A 21,221-nucleotide genomic window follows, 5' to 3' on the forward strand; every position below is an offset into this window, starting at 1 on the left:
TCAAGTCTGAGGCTTCTTTACTGCCTGATTTCAGGGAGCAGCCAAGGAGAACAGAAGCTCAAAAACTAAGGCTGGCAGAAAAGTTCAAATGTTTCCATTAAAAAAAAAAAGTTTCCATATAAATAGGAATCCTGGAGAATACAAAAAGACAGGGAAAGCGGTTTTCTGGGGAGAAATTATACTTTCGGGAGCTTCTGGTGGGTTCAGGTGCACACCTTCAGGTGTATCACAATGAAGCCTTACAGGCACCCACACTCCTTCAGGAAGTGGCAATGGCAACCCTACCCGCTCCAAGGGCCCACCGCCCACCCCAACAATTAGTAACTCTGAAGACATCAGTTCTTCTCAAACAGTTTAATAGCAAATAAACAAAGGAAGGTACCACACTTGGCAGATACAAAATGACTTTTTGTCCGTGTGTCTGTGCAATTAAAACAGATTTAGGTTCCCCATTGGGACAAAAGGAAAAACACACAAAAAAAGGAAGGAGATTCCTTTGAAACACATACTCCCTTGCTCCAAACTTGTAACAATTTTTTTTCTTTTTAAATTCACTACACAAACTCTGTGATTAGGTTAAGAAAAGCGATAAGGGCTCTTCTTGCCTTTTTTTTTTTTTAAACCATTAAAGTAAAATCCATAATTTTCTACAGAGTACAACACAAGTTCACACAAAAAAGACATTTTCTTAGCAAATCAAAACAGAAAAGAAAGGAAAAGCTCAAACAAGGTAAAGGAAAAGCATTTCTACGGCTGAATCACGACTGAGTTGATTGAATCCCGTTGTTGCTGCAGAACAGACTGTGCGTTTGGTCATAGTGGCAATTTTTTTTTCTCTTCACATTGTGAAATCACTTTACATTGTTTTCTAGTAGAAAAGGCAAAAAACTGTACAAAACCCCTAGTGTTAAATACAACGTTTGTACCAATAAAAAACTCACACAGGTTTGTCTCCAAAATGTAAAGTTTCTTTTTTTTTTTCTTTTTAAATTATTCACAAAAAGCAGCTGGAAATCAGAAAGGCAGCTGCCGCTCCAGGGTCTCAAATCCATTAAAACCACCACAGAACAATTAAAACAATCAGAGAGAGAAAAGGAAAAGGAAACAACGTCCAACATTTGGCATTTGGTTTTATCCACAGGTTTTCCCAGAGCTCCTCTTGGAATTGAAAGCAAAATATATTGGCAAACAGAGCTTCTCAATACACAGGAAGGGGAGCCTCAGCGCCTCCTGCCAACAGAGGCGGCTCTGTGCAGTCAGACTGTGGGGCGCACAGCAGTCTCTCAGGCTGGGGTTTCTGGCCTCTTTCCAACCAATCACCCCTTCCAGGAAATTCAGCAGCCTACCAGACACTGGGCCTCCGCCTGGCTGCCCTTTCCCCTAGGCAGAGTGGCCTTGGGCATAATACCAGGCAATCTGCCAGTCCCAGAGCAGAAACCCTGCTGGGATCCCTTCCTTCATCAACCCTGGCGTGGAGGATGCTCAACAGCGCTTCTACCCAGCCCCTAGCTACATCTCTCCACCCTTCCCTGGACAGTCCTACTTCGCAGCTCACCCACCCACCAGCAGCTTAGGTCTGGGTGGGATCTATCATCAGCTCCTCCCCCTGTAACCTCTTCCCTCCAAAGATCCACCCTGTGACCCGTCCTCTCCTTGCCTCTCCCCCTCCACTCACATTCTTACTCAAGTCTCCAAGACCCTGAGGCTGGATGGTACCACAAGAGAAGAGGGTCAGTTTCCCTCAGGGAACCAACAAACTGGCTTGCCTGGCACCCAGGGACAGTAGCTGTTTGGCTCTTCACAGACCCAATTTAAAAATCAAATACCTGCCCTTTCCCCCCACCCCACTAGCTAAGTAAGAGCAGAGCTGTGGTGAAGAGCCAGTGCGGGGTGGCTGGTGCCCAGGGCTGTAAACAGTGTGAAGACTGTAGTATTGTGCTTGTCACCTAGGAAAAGCACCAGCAGGTGCATTGTCGCTTGGTGCGCAGATGGCCTCCTACGGGTGGTTGGGAGCACCCTCCTTCCTCCGGGTGCTCACTGCCCCTAATGCGCTAAATAAGCCTCTTGCCCACCCATTGCCACATTCTGGGCTCTACCTCTGCTTCTTGTGTATCTCCAGGCCCCCTTCCCACCCTCTCTGAGCAGAGCAGCCAGCCTCCTGGATGCCCGGCTGAGACCTGGAGGCCACACAAAGTGACAGTCTAAGTGCACAGGCAAACACTCTAAGGGCAATAGAGGAGAAAGTTGCCACTTCAAAATAAAACAATACAATCTTGAAAAAAAATAATCAACCCTACAACAATTTAAAACAGCTTCTTTGAAACCCTTTTAAATCGGTCAGTTTTTGCACAAACTATAGAAAACAGAGAGGTGAAGGTGATATATACGAAGGTGTGAAGAAACAGCAGGAAACATGCAAAACTTGTTTTTTCTGGGCATAATCTTAGTAGGAAAGGAAAAAAATCCAAAACAAAAACACAAAAACAATACAAAAACAAAAACAACAAAAAATCAAAGCATCACATTTTGCTGTGGAGACTGTAGGAACAGGCATGGGGCTGAGGGGAAGGGGCAAGCGGGATCCAGGGCTCCCCGCAGAGTCGCTCCAGGGAAGAACAACAAAAGAAAAAGGGCTGGCTGGGGCCCAAACTGCAGCCTGCAGTCAAAAAGGAAGAAAGGGGGTTCAGGTGCTTTCTGCAGCTGAGAACTCAGAAGAAAAACAAAAGAAAGAACAATACATGCAGTCTCCTCAAGCCCCACAGACTATATCAGCAAAATGTGCTCAGGAGCCTCAAAGGTTTTAGTGACATCTTTTATTTCATTGTTTACTTCAAAGTTGTCTTTAAAACTAAGCACACAGAGAAACAAAGCCTAGAAACGGACTGGCTGTGTGTTCACAGAAATACAAACACCACACGGTATGTGCTAGTAGGGCTGCTCTGAAGACAATTACAAAGAATTGGAATCACAAAATCAAGTGGTTATCTTATGAAGTTCTAGAAAAATAGATTTTTTTTATATTCAAATGCAAGTTTAAATATTTCCCCTTCAGCAGTCGTTCTAGCAAAACCAATTTGGCAGCACAAAAGGGAAAAAAAAGGAAAGAAAAAAAAAAAAAACGAAGAAAGAAACAAACATAATAAAAATACACGTCAGCATCAAAGGTCAACACAAGGTCAAAGGTGAGAGTTCAAGCATCAGAGAAGCTGAAGAGACAGGGATTTGGACGATGTACTTGACGCCACATCGACATGCTTTAGGCACAACGATGAACAAACGGCAGGAATCTAGAAAAAAAAACAAACCAGAAAGAGGGAGACCCACTGAGTTACACAGAGCAATACATCCAAACAAAGAGAGAGAGAACAGAACACTCACTGTGTGTACAGCCCTGAAATGAGGTGGGCGGGCAGGGGTTGGGTAATGACAGGGAACTTTTTGCACATGCTAACAATGGACACAGGGAAAAGTCAAAAAGGACATGGAGGACATCAAGAACACATCTAACTGCCAGAGACAGAAGGGAACCCAAGGCTTGGATTTTCCCTGAAGCACCCAACTCATAAGAAAAGAAGGTCTCTGGGGGAGCAGAGCCTCAGCCTCTCTCCCCACTCCCTGGTCACAACCCAAGGAGAAGCAGAAGATGCTGACTGGGGTGGGGAAAATTTTTCAGGGAAGAGGGCCAGAATTTCTGCTCAATCCTATGGGGATGGCCCTTTGTTCCCAGAAATCCAAGCTCTTAGCTTCCACCCAGGCCCTGGCCACTCAAGTGGAACCCAGGAGACAGTGGTCTGGCTGCATTCAAGGCAAATCAATTTCATGATGTAACCCGAGTAAGAAACAAAACTACAGCAGAAAACACATTTTAAGTGAAACCTTCACACAACAGAAAAGGATTGCTTAAGACTTGACTGCGAGTCTCCACTCTCTGAGCTGAGCCCTTTCACACGTGAGACTTGTAGGGGAGCAGCTTCTTAAAAAAACCATCTTTGGCCTGGGGAAAGAACTGTGCTCAAGGGCAGTGCTACTGCTGTGCTAACTCACTGGGCAGGGGGAGGAAATAACAGAGAAGTGCATGGTCTCACCAGCTGGCTGCTCGAGCAGCCCAGGCCCCTGCTAGGGCAAGCGTTCCTTTTAGAAAAGAGAACCCAACAGCAGGTATGAAGCCTCAGGGTCTGGTATCAAAGGTGGGTGGATTGTACCTTGGCCTCTTATGTCATTAGGAAAGGGGTTTCATAAGGTCCCAGAGCCCAGGACAAATCCATGGACAAATAATGGTGAGGTGGGGGAAGGCGGAGAGAAGAGTGGGCTGTGGGGAGGGAGTGAAGTTCTGGCTGAGGAGGAAGACAGAACAGAAGGCTGGGGAGCACAGCGGCAGCACCCTGTGGAGCACAGCTCTCTCCTCTGCCAATTCACAGCATTAACACCTTCCCCTTGGGCAGGTTAGCTGGGCTGCAATCGGGCCACAGAAAGTCAGTAGTTTCAATCATACACAGCACCCTGTGTGTACAACAATCACATTCTGGATTCTACAAAATCCTGGCCTTTTCCAGAGATATAATTTAGGTAATAAATATTCTCCACCCCGGAGCTGTATAAAACTTCTATAAAAATAGAAACGACATTCTTGGTTCCAGCCGGTTGGGATTCAGAACAGCGCCTCCCCAACCTAGCATTTTTTTCTTTTTTTTTTTCTTTTTTCTTTTTTATTTTTATTTTTTGCATTTATTTAAAAAATCCCATCATGACCCTGGAAGCCTTTAGAACAGTTTTATCCTTTGAAACACAGGACACATTTCTCCCAGTGCGCAGAATTCAAGTTTACGTGGTTCAGCTTAAGAAGTGTATGTTTCACGTTTCTTAGAGGACAACAGACCCAAGTTATCACTATGAGAAAGGAACAGCTGTCCCAGCTTCAATGGGATAATCCAACACCACCAGCTACCTGTACAACAGCAAGATGGTCAATCCCTGTCTGTTACCCACAGGGACAGCATGACAAGGAGAGAGCCCCCCCCATCTGACTTAATAGCAAACCAACCCCTTTATTATCGCTGCTGCTAGGGGTCAAGACTGGTATTTGTGAGGTTTCAGATTCCAGAGACCCAGGGATCCCATCCCTGGCAGTGGCTATAGTCATATCTTAACAGGGCCACCTCTGCCCAGGTGTACATTCCCAACAGCATGTCGTTCCTGGCTCTCTACCCCCACAGCACTTCTTGGAGCAAAGGCAGAGCCCCGAAGCTGTGTGGGTCACAGGCAAGAGCTGAAGTGAGACCTGCGGGAGGCGGCAGGGAGCTAACTGTAGCACGAGGACAAAAATGAACACGGTAATACTGAGGTAAATGAACACTCAACTCATGTGGAGGCTGTAAACGTCCTGATGTCACCTCTGCCTCAAGAGCAGAAAATGTGACTGGAGTGGTTACAGGAGGGGACTGCCAGACCTCTGTGGGAATACTACATCTGGGATACCTCAAAGAGGCAAGGAAGGATTTCTGGCCACTGGCAAATGCAGCATGCTGGCTTACAGGGATCCTTCTGATTCAAGTACACCAAGAAACAAGTTCCTCGTCCCCCACCTAGATGGCACTGATCACTCTGCCCAGAAGTGGTACCTACCCACTTCAGCAAGAACTGCAAGCCCTTCTTGGATTTGCCCTAATGAGAAAATTGTGGCTTGGGATGGAGGTGACATTCCTTGCTGTGGTGAACTGCAAGGAAGGGAACCAGGCAATGTATTCCATAGAGGCCTTCTTTAAAGAGACCTTTTGGAAATGGGCCATGGTCTAATTTCGTGCTGAAATAAACTAAAATGACCTCTTTGGCTGCTTCTCCCAAACTGCCACCAGCCAGGTAGGGCCAATCCAACACCGACTGCTGGCTGGGGGAGCTGGTAATGGGTGATGCTGCCCTGCTTTTTGCATATGTCAGGCTAACAGGTACTTTATTTCCAGAGAATTGTTAATGCCCTTTTTTGAAAAGAGCAGCAGAAATTCTGGACAAGAATCTGAAAAATAGGTGTCAAAAACTATTTCCCAGAAGGCAGCTGTGCAGGAGTTTGAGGCTCTGGCTGCCAGGCATTAGGTGTCTAGACACTCCCACTGTCCTCCAAAGCCGCTCTGCTCCCACAGCTCCAAGATGCCAGTTCTCATCCTACCCACCCTCACACTAAGGGAGGTTCTGGGGGTCACTTTTTTGTTCCACTCAGTCCTCTCTCGGGGTGGTTTGGGGCAAATCCCAATCATTGTCTGTGTTAAATGTTTCCCTGTCCCCCTTCCCCAGGGTGGTTTGGTGTTGGTCCTTCTCAACACACACTGATTACAAACACAGCAAACTTTAAATAAAGGAAAAAAAAAAACAAAACAAAAAGAAAAAACTCAGGATATGGCACCTAAACTCCAAAGTAAAACACTGGAAACCAAAGCACAAACTTGTCCTCTGTACGAAGCGAAACTCCCACAGAAGGCAGTAGCCGAGTCTTCAGGGCAAGCTGTGCCTGCGAGAGTGGCAGGGATCAGGGTCCAGGGCTGTCAACACACAGCCTCAGGGCTTCGAATCATTAAGGGTGCTCCTCCCCAACTTACCAGAAGACCCTCTCACTCCAGTCTTAGAGGGGAGCACGCTCAGTAGGGCTTGCTGTCATTCTTCGAACGTTTGAGCTGCACTTTAAGCCGCTTCATGCCAATCTGAAAGCCGTTCATGGACTGGATGGCAGCTTGAGCCGAAACAGGATTGTCGTAACTTACAAAACCTGTGTGTCCAAGCAGAAACCTAGGTGAGGGACATAATGAGGCAAGGAGATTCTCAGTCCTCCTTATGCAAGATACCTTATGTGCTTAATCTCAAATCCCAATTTTATTCAGCAGGGACAAGAAATCTGGAAATTATATCATATGAAAGAAATTAGGTTCCTAATAGTACCACGTAATGCCTACATGGTTAAGGGTTTTTTCTTTCTTTTTTTGATACAGGGTCTTGCTCTGTCACCCAGGTTGGAGTACAGTGGTGTGACCATGGTTTACTGCAACCTTGGCCCCCTGGGCTCAGGTGATCCTCTCAGCTCAGCCTCTTGAGTAACTGGGACCACAGGTACACATTACCATGCCTAACTAATTTATTGTGGTCATGAGGTCTCACTCTGTTGCTCACGCTGGTCTTATACTCCTAGGCTCAAGTGATCCTCCTGCCTTGGCCTCTCAAAGTACTGGGATTTACAGGCAGGAACCTGGACTGTTTTAAGGTTGTTTTGCAAACCATTGCTGTTTATTATTTTTCTCTCTGGAGCAACAGAGTGGGTAGGAATCCTTACCTCCACTACGGCAATGAGAAAACTGAAGCCCAAAAAGAGGTCATCTGACCTGCCCATGGCCAAGTTAAAACAGCCCAAACTCATATCCAGCTCTTTCTGCAGTCAGCATCCCCTTACTTGGTGGTAAAATACTAATCCCACCCTGACACCAGAGAGAAGCCAACATACCAAAACACTTGCTCAGGTTTGTCTGCTTGTCTATGAAAACCTTGGCAGACACGACATTCCCAAAGGGCATAAACATCTGCAGCAGGTCCTGATCGCCAAACTCCTGGGGCAGGTGGTAGATGAACAGGTTGGCTCCCTCTGGACCTTCAAAATATCCAGTCATTGGAAAGGTATCAGTGTCAAACCTGCTTGCCACCCTGCACCAGTGGTCTTTCATTTCTACCTATGTTAAAACTGTCACAATCCCCAAAAATAGAGATTTATCTGGGGAACTAAGCAGATTCTCTAAATACAAAGCAAGGAACCAAAGGGCAAACATTAAAATAAGATTCCTTCCCTCACATTCAGCCAAACTCCATCTCACTGAGGATGTGAGAATTCTACCTGCGGGAGGAGGGAGTGCTGGGATAATAAAGCAGGCCAACTTGTGTGTGGAGCAGAACAGAGACTGCAGGCTCACAGAGGAACACAGCAGAAAAACGGATTATGAACAAACAGATTTCCAAATAGTGCCTAGACACCACAGGGACAGCAAACAGATTGGCAGTTGCCAGAGGCAAGCTGTAGAAGCAGGGAATGACTACAAAGGGGCACAGGGAATTTCTAGGGGTGATGGAAATGTTCTAAATCTGTGGTGATGGTTGCAGGACTTGGTCTGTTTGTCAATACTCATATTGCCAAAATCAGTGAGTTTCATCATATGTAAATTGGACTTCAGTAAAAAGAAATTATAGTTTTAAAAATGGACCCATAGTTAACACTAAGCTTGAAAACAGAATACACATTCTTCATGTGACTCAATGATTTTCTAACCAAAGTTTTATTACAATTGCAATCCAACCATTCTCCAGCCACCCTGGCCTCCCTGTTTTTGTCACACACATCAGGGAACACTGCTGCCTTAGGGCTTCGGCACTTGCTGTTCCTATGCCCCTGTCACTCTTCTGTAGATTCAGGCATGGCTTGCTTCCTCACTTCCTTCAGTTCTCTGCTTAAATGTCAACTTAGACATTATCTGAGCATTCTGCATGGAATGCAGTGCCTCTGGCACTCCCTTTCTTCTCTGCTTGTCATTCTCCAGAGGATCATGCAACACCTCATGCTTTCATTTATTTATTGTCTGTCTCCACAGTCTCCACTAAAATATTGGTTCATGCTACATTCTCCCACTACCATATCCCTAGGGGATATAAGTGATTCAGAGCAGGTGAGATGAACCAGGACTTCTTTCTGCTGTAGCAAAAGGACACTCATCTCTTTCCCACATTAGTGCTTATACCAGCTCCTGGTTATAAAACGCCAGTCAAATCTGAGCATAAAGGTGTCAGCAGGACTTTCTATTCATATAAGTCACCTTCAGGCCTCTTTCTGGCTAGTCTCTCCTAATTTTTTTCTCCTAAATTGAATACCATTTGTGTCAAATGACACTTCCCACTCTATCAACTCATGTGCCATAACTCTGTCCCATCGCCCCTCAGTTTGCCTTCAATCAAGACAACCATCGATCACAAAGTGAGGAAAATGCCAAATGATATACCTAAAAGGGACACTGAGACAGGAGACATCTAGACAGAAGATCCTCTGACAGATTTGTAATTCATAGAGAAGACTTCCTAACAAAAACAGATTCTTGTCAAATGTGTCCGATACGATAAGATCAGTCTATTCCTTCATCTAAAAACTGCAGCCCAGTCCCAAGAGGGCCCACAGAGGTTCTGATCTGAGCCACATCCAGAAAACATTCCAAAAGCAGATCATACTTCAGAGTTTCTCAGTCTACACTTGACCCTCTCAAAAAACAATAACAACAAAGACACTGGTCTGACGAACCTAGCTGCTTCCCTCAGCCATTGCTCTTTCAGTTCTGGTACAGAAGGAAGAATACCCCCATGCCTGACACTGATCTCCCTTTGCACTCACCTTCCTTCTGGCTTCCAGCAGCACCAATACTCTGCTGTGTCAGAAGATTCTGGTTGTACAGAGTGGGGAGTGCAGCAGCAGCGTATTGCTGGATACCCGAGTAGGCCTGAGTGAGGGCCTCCATGGTGCTCCCGGTGCCATTGGAAAGCCCACTGCTACCCAGGCCACCATTTAAAGCTGCCATTCCTTGGTTGGAGGAAGGGAAGGATTAATATACAAGAAAGATTAAACTGATGCTAAAGACAAGTCTACTTAGGGACATCTAGAAGAGGGAAAATTCCAGAGTTCTCCCCTTCATCTCCCTCGTTTCTCCCTGAGGAGAAGAACTTGACTGGTTAGATTTCAGGACATTCAGCAGGCCTTGCTAATGGGGACATTAAGAAATGCCATACCAGGGTGTGATGCTCCCCATTACCTTTATCCAATCTGTGGAGTGACGGGCTCCATTTTCTATCTGGCTATAATGCCACTTTCTCATACTGAGCTAGAATGTCATAAAAGAAAAGTTCAAGGACTATGAACTCAAAGGGGCACATGTGATTTATGACAAGATGTGGGTGAACCCTACCATTAAAACAGCAGCTAACAGGTACTGAGTACATTCTATGTGCCAGCCACTGTACTATGCAAGGTACTCAGCAGCACTTTATCTATGCTCTCTTTTTTTTTTTTTTGGAGACAGAGTCTCACTCTGTCACCAAGGTTGGAGTTCAGTGGTGCAATCATAGCTCACTGCAACCTCAAGCTCCCAGGTTCAAGCAATCCTCCCAGCCTCAGCCTCCTAAGTAGCTGGAACTATGGGACATGCACCACTACATCCAGCCAAATTTTGTAAAGATGGAGGTCTCACTACGTTGCTCAGGCTGGTCTGAACTCCTGACCTACAGTGATCCTCCTGCTTTGGCCTCCCAAACTGCTGAGATTATAGGTGTGAGCCACTGCACTTGGCCTTATTTAATTTTTAACAAACCTTCAAAGTTTTCTATCAGTCCCACTTCCAAGATGAGAAAACGTCCTTAGAAAGGTAATCCAAAGTTAGAGCTAGCTAAGGGGCAGAGGTGGGATTTAACTCAGGTCTGATTCAAAATCCCATGACTGTTTTTAACTTCACTGGGCCACTGCAATCATTCCAGTGGTGCCCCTACCAGGGTTGTTCAAGATGTGCTACCTGCACAAAGAATGGTCTGATGACAGCCAGGGGCTGCCCCTTACCTGCCAAAGAGCCAACATTGAGGCCAGCCGTTGCTCCAGCTAATGTCTGCAGGGCTCCAAGGGAGGCTATGGGGTTGACAGAATTACTGCTGCTGGAGCTGGGTGAAGACCCTGCTATTAGAAATCCAGGAGTTAAAATTCAACCCATCACTCGCATTCTCTTGTCAACAAGAACCAAACACAAGAAAGACTGACACTATCCAAGTATGCTATTTGCAAAGAGGTTTTCAGTTACTAATTCTAATAACTGTCCTTGCAGGACACAGACACAAATAATGGCCACAGCACATTAAAAATCAGGAAGATTTCTCTGAAGTCCAGAAGATGACATTTGAAAATTTGTTGCTCATAATCTGACCTCTCTGGAAACAGGTGTTAACTACTTTCTCTCTCTGGACTCTGCCTTTAAACAGAAAGGATCTGTCCAAGGCACATAATGACACACTGGGCCCTACCATGCTTACCTGAACTGGTGAGCACGCTAAGGGGACTGCTGGATGTAGTGAGAGCATTGGTACCACTTGGTGTGTTCTGAGCTGCGCTAGCTGCAGCAGCTAGTGCAGCCAAATTCTGTAACTGCATTGCATTCAACCCTGCAACATCCAAAGCGAGAGATTAGCCAGCAGATAAGGGTGCCTCATATCCCTTCCAGCAACAATAGCACATGCTGGCAGAGGGCTGGTCCCTGACAAAGAGGAAATGTTCTAGACACTGTTACAAACAATATTACAGGGCTCCAAAAGATTCAGATATCACTCATTAAGAAACTTGAAATTATTTCCTCAGAGAAAAGACGCTAATTCAATAGCAAACCACCCCAAGCATACGTTAATAAAGTGTCAGCAATTAAGAAGCCCAAGAAAAACTGACATGGGGCCAGGAACACAGGAGAACAATGCCAAAACCTATAGCACAGGATGGGACTGCATCCAGGCCCCTCACTCACCCTTTACAGGGGATTTACTCTCTGTAATGGAGGGGAACATACAGAAAATGTAGCAGAGATGCAAATGCCCAGGAGGAAACAAAGGAGAACACATGAGAGCAGCAATGAGACAAAGAATAAAGATACTTCCACTTGAATAGCAGATTTGTCAACAGAAAGAGGAAAGAGGAAAAAAATCACTAAGTGAAAGACTTCCAAGTAGAGCCTAGGCAAGCAACACAGTTCAAAGAGGAGGAAGAAACCTAAACTGTGCTGTCCATGTTGCAAACCATTTACCAGACAAAAGAGGAGTGATGGAGTGAGGAGTGAGGGGTGAGGGGAGTGGAAAGAGTAAATGAGAATGAAAATATAACATAGAGATGAGTCAATCCAACATCCCCAACCTTTGTCTTGAAACAAATAAAAACTGTTTTAAGATGTCTACTATTCAGAAAATTTTTAAGCAATAAAAGCTCACACCTTAAAAAAAAAAAAAAAAAAAGAAAGAAAATATAACATAGATTACAATCTAGCAACTTTCCAAAAACATAGCCAACTATAATTTCCTGAGACAAAGTGAATGACTATCAAAAATTTTCAAACAGCAAAATGCAGTTCACTGAAGACTATGCCTTTCTCAAATGCATTTGGCCTAACCTAAATCCAATGCAGAGGTGTAGGCGCAGGCAGCTTTGGAGCTGCCCCATGGCCTCTCCCCACCAACTCCTAATGGCCCCTGGCTCAGGTTTGTTGTGGTACTCCATTTAAGTTTTTTGTATATGTTAATAGCAACAACAAAATAGGAATTCACCTAAGAAACAAGTATAAGACACATAGGTAAACTAACTGCCTGGGTTCTAGAAGTTTCAAGGTAGGCCATTTGCATGGAAGCCATCTTTGGCTTTTCGGCAGTCATTGGAAAAGTCACTTAATAATGGAGATAAAGAGTTCTTGCAGTTTTTTTCCCCCTTATCAGCATGGCCTCAGTCTATAGGAGCCAAATAGCTCTTTTTCATATTCTTCTCCAACAGTGACCTAAAAGGTTAGGAGGCAGCAGATAACGTCAGAGCAATGTGGCATCAACTAGCAATAGAGCCACCGTATAGAGACAAGGCAACTGAGTCCTGGGACGTTCATCTTAGGTCAGGTTTACATAATGAGCAAAAAAACGTTTTCGCAGAAACGATGCCAAACTCTCAAGACTGTTGTTAGCTGGGTCTGCTGGCCTGGGTGCTGCTGCTCCTCTGCAGTAGTGAAACACTTACCTCCCATTGGGTGGAGGCTGCTCAGGGTGTTGAGGTTCCCAGAGGAGGCAGTCTGCTGTAGGAGCTGCAAATAAAGCTAGACATTACACCAAAAAACAGAACAAGAGTGAGAGTGAGGGCTGGTTCTGCATCTGGGATAACTCTACAGCACAGCAAAGCGAGAGTGCAGAGGCCCCCAGAGAGAAGAAAGTCAAAGACAAGAACCCAAGCCAACACAACTGAAACATGAGGCTTATGACAGCACAGGACAAAACAACACAGCTAAAGCACTGGCCCAGAAGATAGTATGTTCACTGAGTACTGAGCCAAGCTCAAGTCCCTGGGCAGCAGAATTCAGCACAGCAGAGGACAGAAGTACAGCAGGACAATAAGCTAAACCTTAGCAGCTGTACAGTCAACTGTGATTACTGTCTGCCCATGAATAACTGGCATTTCCAGTTCCCTTCTCGCAAGTTCTCCTTAGTTAGGTCCACACATCCTACTCTGAAGATTGTTTCCGTCTGGATAACCCAATTTCTACCTCACACAACTATTTTAAATAACAAATCTAAGCATTTCAGAGTGTTTCTTGGAGTTACCCTTTATTGTCACAATGGACCACACGACTAATAATCACTCCAGCTACATATCTATCTATCCAACTCTATTTTCTTCTTCCCCTCCAAGTTGGTCTACACTGTTGCAGATGACCAAATGATTGATAGATTAGGCCATACCAGGTTCAGAGTACGTTCTCTTTCAATGATTGTCCTGTGACAAATAAAGTAGAGGGCCTGCCCCTGAGTTTATGGCATTAGTTTAATTTGGATACTGGCAAACCACAACCTTCATCTAACCAGCTTGCTGAAAACCTTTGCTCCAACTAAACCCAATTATTATTCCTTATGGACAACTGGTATTCTTGTACAGGATCCTTTTATTCAACCTATTTTCTTCTCCTATAAACATCTGAGCTGGTTCCTCTGTTATGGCGAATCCTTTCAGGCTAGAGATCATGGATGAGTTTCAGGAGGTCTACAAACCTCCAGGAACAGAATGGGCAGAAAAAAAATGCACCTACACATCCTTTTTTACCACTTCTCAGAGGATAAAAAGATTAAAAACCACTCCTCCAGGAGAGCAGAGGCTGGCTAATTCAAGTCCACATAGTCCAGAAAGAACCTCATAATTAATGATGATGTACTATCGCACAGTCCATTAACACCATGCCTACATTTTTTTTCTTCTTTTTTAATTTTTCCACTAGTTGCCCAGGCTGGAGTGCAATAGCATGATCTCAGCTCACTGCAACCTCCACCCTCCATGTTCAAGTGATTCTTCTGCCTCAGCCTCCTGAATAGTTGAAATTAAAAACATGTGCCACCATGCCCAGCTAATTTTGTATTTTTAGTAGAGACAGGGTTTCTCCACATTGGTCAAGCTGGTTTCCAACTCTTGACCTCAGGTGATTTGCCAGCCTCAGCCTCCCAAAGTGCTGGCATTACAGGCGTGAGCCACCGTGCCCAGCCTTTTTCTTCTTAAACACCTTGGGCTATGGGTTCAGTTCCAACTGGTGGACTGTGAATACTGTACTTGGTCCCTTCATTCCCCCAAAATGAGATCAGCTCTTAGGAAGGGGACCATGTCTAACCAAAACAAAGAGAACACAGCTCTCAACATATGCCATCATGTACTTGCTGCTAGTGGCAATTAGAACGAAAAGGTTAATCCTCCCTAAAAAGGGACCACAAAAGTCTCTATGAAAAGCAAATGCATAGCATGCAGACCATTTTCAAAGCATTATTATTTCTGCAGATGATTAAAATATCTCTGAATTTTCTGAACATACAAGCAATGTTTCAGCACTAAGAAACAATTTATTCTGTGAAATATAACCAGGTGCATTGCCTTCATGCCTGTAATCCCAGCACTTTGGGAGGCCAAGGTAGGCAGATCACTTGAGGTCAGGAGTTTGAGACCAGCCTGGACAACACAGCAAAACCCTGTCTCTACTTAAAATACACAAATGAGCTGGTCACCGTAGCACATGACTGTAATCCCAGCTACTTGGAAAGTGGAGGTTGCAGTAAGCAGAGATTGAGCCACTGTACTACAACCTGGACAACAGAGCGAGACGTCAACTCAAAAAGAAAAAAAAAATATGTATATATATGTATGTGTGTGTGTGTATATATATATATATACACACACACACACACACGCATATATACATATATATATATATAAAACTACTTTCTACCTTTTTTTTTTTTTTTTTTGAGACGGAGTTTCACTCTTGTTACCCAGGCTGGAGTGCAATGGCGCGATCTCGGCTCACCGCAACCTCCGCCTCCTGGGTTCAGGCAATTCTCCTGCCTCAGCCTCCTGAGTAGCTGGGATTACAGGCACGCGCCGCCATGCCCAGCTAATGTTTTAGTATTTTTAGTAGAGACGGGGTTTTACCATGTTGACCAGGATGGTCTCGATCTCTCGACCTCGTGATCCACCCGCCTCGGCCTCCCAAAGTGCTGGGATTACAGGCTTGAGCCACCGCGCCCGGTTTTTTTTTTTTTTTTTTTAAAACTTCAGAGAAATACTAGGTAGGATAAACAGGGATTTCTTTCTTTCTTTTTTTGTTTTGAGATGACGTCTCACTCTGTTGCCCAGGCTGGAGTTCATGATCTCAGTTCACTGCAACTTCTGCCTCCCGATTTCACGCAAATTCTTCTGCCTCAGCTTCTTGGGTCACTGGGATTACACGTGCCTGCAACCACGCCTGGCTAATTTTTTTTTTTTTTTTTGTATTTTTAGTAGAGACAGGGTTTCCCCATGTGGCCAGGCTGGCCTTGAACTCTGGACCTCAGGCGACTGCCCAACTTGGACTCTCAAAGTGCTGGGATTACAGGCGTGAGCCACTGCGCCAGGACTAAACAGGGATTTCTTATAAGATATTAGAAATATGAAAACCACCAGAACTAAATTAACCAAAATTCAGCACTGTGAGACAGAAATCAGTGCCTTTTGTCGGTTTCCCTACAGAATGATACTTGAAAGAATGAGGAATGAATGACTATATTAGCTATTCCTATGTAAATATTTTTGTATCATCCATACTAATCTAGTGGTTTCACCACTAACAGCTTGAGATGACCTTTTCCCTTTTTGATTCACAGATGGGTGGTTTTTTTTTTGTTGTTTTTTTTTTTTTTTTTTTTTTTTTTTTGAGACGGAGTTTCGCTCTTGTTACCCAGGCTGGAGTGCAATGGCGCGATCTCGGCTCACCGCAACCTCCGCCTCCTGGGTTCAGGCAATTCTCCTGCCTCAGCCTCCTGAGTAGCTGGGATTACAGGCACGTACCACCATGCCCAGCTAATTTTTTGTATTTTTAGTAGAGACGGGGTTTCACCATGTTGACCAAGATGGTCTCGATCTCTTGACCTTGTGATCCACCCGCCTCGGCCTCCCAAAGTGCTGGGATTACAGGCTTGAGCCACCGCGCCCGGCCGAGAGAGAAAGATGGGTGGTTTTAAGTGTCCTGTGTTGGCTGCAATTCTTTTCAGCTACCCTATAACATGTACTACAGACCTAGTAAATCTAAATCACAAATTGGAGCCAGACCTTCTTGTGGACTACATGGCTCACAACAACAGAGAGATCAAATTAAAGGAATTCTATTTATAATGTGGTAAACTTGAACAGCACCTGTAATCCCAGCACTGTGAGAGGCAGAAAAGGGTGCATCACCTGAGGTCATGAGTTCGAGACCAGCCTGGCCAACATAGTGAAAGCCCATCTCTACTAAAAATACAAACATTAGCCGGGTGTGGTGTGCGTCTGTAGTTTCAGCTACTAGTTACTTGGGAGGCTGAGGCAGGAGAATCACTTGAACCCGGGAGGCAGAGGCTGCAGTGAGCCAAGATTGTGCCACTGCACTCTAGCCTGGGCAACAGAGTAAGTGAGGCTCCACCTCAAAAAAAACAAACAAACAAAAAAATCTTGATCTCTCAAGTCCACTGAAAGAAAACATTTACCATGCTCTTCAGTAAATAATGAGTAAGAATTTTAATGATTCCCTCCTCATCTGGTGGAAAGAGATATGGAGAAAGACACTTGGTAGTTAAGATTACCTCAGGAATTTCTTTCTTGGGGGCAAGGACACAAGATGGTTTTTTTTTTTTTTTTTTTGAGATGGAGTTTCGCTCTTGTTACCCAGGCTGGAGTGCAATGGCGCGATCTCGGCTCACCGCAACCTCCGCCTCCTGGGTTCAGGCAATGCTCCTGCCTCAGCCTCCTGAGTAGCTGGGATTACAGGCACGCGCCACCATGCTCAGCTAATTTTTTATATTTTGGGTAGAGACGAGGTTTCACCATGTTGACCAGGATGGTCTCGATCTCTTGACCTCGTGATCCACCTGCCTCGGCCTCCCAATGTGCTGGGATTACAGGCTTGAGCCACCGTGCCCGGCCGGGACACAAGATGTTTCTAAATCTTTAAAACAGGAAATCAGGAATTCACTTTAGTTGCAGCAAAAGCCTCAAGATACAACCAGAGATGCATGTCCAGAGAGATACATATGTAGAACAAGAGAGACTAATGGGACTAAAAGGGATAGTACTACCTGAATTTTTACATATAATTTCTAAATGCCCAAAGTTGTAAATGCCACTGTGTTTGTTAGCTAGGGACAGCAGAAAAATAAAGAGCTGGGAGCTTGCACAGTCTGCAGAAAGCAAACCACAAAGACTCACTGCTAAATACTGGGGTCCAAGTGTATTTAGACCAGCAAGGTTTCCCCACACAGATGCTGCACTGATTTGCTGCATCTGCTGCTGGAGTTGCTGGGCCATTCTCTTCTGTTCTTTGTCCTTCTGAGTATCAGCAAATTTTACCACCATGGGTGATGAGCAACCCTGTGAAAACACCAAAACCAAAGGGTCAAATTTCTCCTGCTGGGAAAAGAAAAAAATCTTCCTTTTAGATGACATGTAGGTTACATTCTAATTTCATTCACTGCCAAATGATTCTCATCATGATAGAAACAAGTGTAAAGAAACTGTAATCACAGCAGTTTGGGAGGCCAAGGCCGGGGGATCACTTAAGGTCAAGAATTTGAGACCAGCCTGGACAAAATGGTGAAGCCCTGTCTATTAAAAACACAAAAATTAACTGGGTATGGTGGCGCACGTCTGTAATCCCAGCTACTTGGGAGGCTGAGGCAGAAGGATGGCTTGAACCCAGAAGGCAGAGGCTGCAGTGAGCCAAGATCATGCTACTGCACTCCAGCCTGGGCAACAGAACAAGACTCTATCTCAAAAAAAAAACAAACAAAACAAAAACAAAACAACAAAAAAACAGGCCGGGCGCGGTGGCTCAAGCCTGTAATCCCAGCACTTTGGGAGGCCGAGGCGGGTGGATCACAAGGTCAAGAGATCGAGACCATCCTGGTCAACATGGTGAAACCCCGTCTCTACTAAAAATACAAAAAATTAGCTGGGCATGGTGGTGCTTGCCTGTAATCCCAGCTACTCAGGAGGCTGAGGCAGGAGAATTGCCTGAACCCAGGAGGCGGAGGTTGAGGTGAGCCGAGATCGCGCCATTGCACTCCAGCCTGGGTAACAAGAGCGAAACTCCATCTCAAAACAAAACAAACAAACAAACAAAAAAACAGAAAATTAAAGGCCGGGAGTAGTGGCTTGCACTTGTAATCCCAGCACTTTGGGAGGCTGAGATGGGTAGGTCATTTGAGTCCAGGAATTTTAGAACAGCCCGGCAACATGGCAAAACTGTCTCTATAAAAAAATACAAAAATTAACCAGGTATGCTGGTGTGCACCTGCAGTCCCAGCTACTTGGGAGGCAGAGGTTGAGGGGATCACTTGAGCCTGGGAGGTTGAGGCTGCAGGAGCCATGATCTTCTCCCTGCACTCCAGCCCAGGTGACAAAGTAAGACCCCATCTCAAAAAAAGGGACAGGGGAGCAAGTATTTCCAATATGTTAATTTTAAATAAATCAGCAGTTTTTAACTTTAAGATGTTGGCTGTTTAACTTTCTGGGCAATCATGCTACACATGCAGCTGGATTTCAATGGCCAACTGTCCCAGAATTCCCAGGCTGAGGAATTTGCCCCATCACTTATCTGCTCCCTACCTCCATGGTCTGTGCTTGGTGCATTGCCTTGATAGCCGTCTGTGCCATGGCTCTTGTTGTAAAAGTCACAAATGCACAACCTGGTAAGAGAAGAGTCAGTAACTCACGCATTCATTTATTTCTCTGACAGACATTTACTGAACATCTACTATGTGCTAACTATCATGCTAGCAATACAGACACAGTCCCTGTTTTCAGGGGATCACATGCTAGTATGTTGCAACAGGGTGAGATATGCTATAACGAAAAACCAGAGAACCACTGACAGGAAAAAAAAAAAAAAAGTGCCTGAAGGGAGAAAGGAGGAATAATATCGTCTAGTTTCACTTGAAAATAAAACTAGAGAAGTAAGTATTTCCATTTTGGAATCAAGAATCCTACAAAGCATCAAAAGAGAAAATTTTAATACATCATAGTGAAATACAGAATGTAGACTCCTTAGAGGGTTGAAAGACAAAAAGAATGAACAGGAGGACTTAAGACAGGACATAGACAGCAGGAAGCAGCAAGCCCAACCTCTTTATCTTGACTGGGCCATGTAGGCTAGGGAATCATTGTAGCTCATTTCCACTGGTCTAATTAAAAAGATTTCTGCCTAGTTTGTTTGCTGTTCTTAGTAGGTATTTGAATTGTAATCTCAGCACTTTGGGAGGCCGAGGTGAGAGGACTGTTTGAGCCCAGGAATTCAAAACCAGCCTGGGCAACACAGGAAGGAATTTAAAAATTAGCTGGGTATCATGGTGCATGCCTGTGGTTCCATCTACTCAGGAGGCTGAACCAGGGAGGTTCAGGCTGCAGTTAGTTGTGAATGCACCACTGCACTCCAGCCTGGATGAGAGAGGGAAAGATCCTTTCTCTAAAACAAAAAACAAAACAAAACAAAACCACCAGATTATTTAAAAGCTAAAACTGTACCTACCTCGGCTCAGCCCATCAGGTCCCCGCAATATCCGGCATTCTTCAATCTGTCCAAATGAAGAGAACATGACTCGGATGTCATTTTCAGTGCACTTCTTGGAAATCATACCAATAAACAGCTTCCTGTCTTCCACTGCTAAGAGAGTAAAACACAAAAGACTTGAATATTACTACTAAAAGAGGCAATGTAGCACAGACTCGGTAGCCAGACCTCCTGGGTTTGAATCCTGGCTCTGTGCCTTCATATCATACTTCACAGATTCCAAGACACACATTTGTTTTTCAATTTTCACATCTCTCCTTATAACCAATTTATCTTAAAATTATAATTAAAAGCATTTAGATGAAATATGGTAGCTTTGTAATCTTGTTAAAGTTACTTAACCATTCTGTGCCTGTTTCCTCATCTGATTAATGGGAACAATCAGGTTTACTTCAAAGGGTAACCGTAGCTATTAAATGCAAAGTACTTGGCATCTTCCCTAGTCCTTTGCATTGCTTGCTCTTTTTGAGACAGGGTCTCGTTGTCACCCAGGTTGGAGTGCAGCGGCATGAACAGGGCTTACTGCAGCATTGACCTGTCAGGTTCAAGCAATCTTCCCACCTCAGCTTCCCGAATAGCTGGGACCACAGGTGTATACCACCACACCTTTGCAGAGAGGTCTCACTCTATTGCTAAGGCTAGTCTCAAGACTACTGGGCTCAAGCAATCCTCTGGCCTCAGTCTCTTAAAGTGCTGTGATTAAAAGTGTGCACCACTGCGCCTAGACGGCATTGTTTGCTTTTACCAGCAATACTTCTACTAAAGATGAGGTTTTCACGCTTACTTGATATGACAAAATGGAAGAGAACAGATCTTTCACAGTGAGTGTAACTGTCGACTTTTCTGATCAGATCTTTCTGTAAGTCTAACTATCTACTTTTCAGATTTTTTGTTTATTGAGACCGAGTCTCGCTCTGTTGCCCAGGCTGGAGTGCGGTGGCACAATCTTAGCTCACTGTAACCTCCGCCTCCTGGGTTCAAGCGATTCTCCTGCCTCAGCCTCCTGCGTACCTGGGATTACAGGTGTGCACCACCATACTGGGCTAATTTTTATATTTTTAGTAGAGACGTGATTTCGCCATGTTGGCCAGGCTGATCGCAAACTACTGACCTCAGGTGATCCCAAAGTGCTGGGATTACAGGCATGAGCTACCACACCTGACCCTGACTATTTTCTTGAGGATTAAGTTCTCCTTCCTAATTTGCTCATTTTGCTCCCTCAGTCCTGACCAAAAGAAATTATACTGACCAAGTATATTCATTCCAGTTCATTCTACAATGTTCTTATATTTCTCTATCAGCTCTATTCTCATTTATACCATATTTTAAAGA

The 21,221-nt window shown here is 44.7% G+C and overlaps 1 protein-coding gene across 50 annotated transcripts in view; it reads right to left on the reverse strand.

The window, feature by feature from the left end:
• Nucleotides 1–339: 339 nt before the first annotated feature.
• Nucleotides 340–21,221, reverse strand: part of CELF1 (CUGBP Elav-like family member 1) — a 106,136-nt gene continuing 85,254 nt past the window's right edge. For 10 of the 50 annotated variants that reach the window (XM_074401421.1, XM_039471187.2, XM_074401418.1 and 7 more), the window contains 9 exons: nt 19,848–19,982; nt 18,929–19,008; nt 17,531–17,692; nt 12,803–12,878; nt 11,077–11,205; nt 10,613–10,726; nt 9,401–9,586; nt 7,481–7,624; nt 340–6,754 (listed from right to left, as the gene is read on the reverse strand). In XM_074401421.1, coding sequence (XP_074257522.1) covers nt 6,627–6,754; nt 7,481–7,624; nt 9,401–9,586; nt 10,613–10,726; nt 11,077–11,205; nt 12,803–12,878; nt 17,531–17,692; nt 18,929–19,008; nt 19,848–19,982 — 1,154 coding nt within the window. In that variant the 3' untranslated portion in view covers nt 340–6,626. The remainder of the gene's footprint in view (nt 6,755–7,480; nt 7,625–9,400; nt 9,587–10,612; nt 10,727–11,076; nt 11,206–12,802; nt 12,879–17,530; nt 17,693–18,928; nt 19,009–19,847; nt 19,983–21,221) is intronic. The other 40 variants (XM_074401435.1, XM_074401455.1, XM_074401456.1 and 37 more) reach the window with 14 other exon arrangements.

This window comes from Saimiri boliviensis, chromosome 6, assembly GCF_048565385.1.
Source record: "Saimiri boliviensis isolate mSaiBol1 chromosome 6, mSaiBol1.pri, whole genome shotgun sequence".
Taxonomy (NCBI): domain Eukaryota; kingdom Metazoa; phylum Chordata; class Mammalia; order Primates; family Cebidae; genus Saimiri; species Saimiri boliviensis.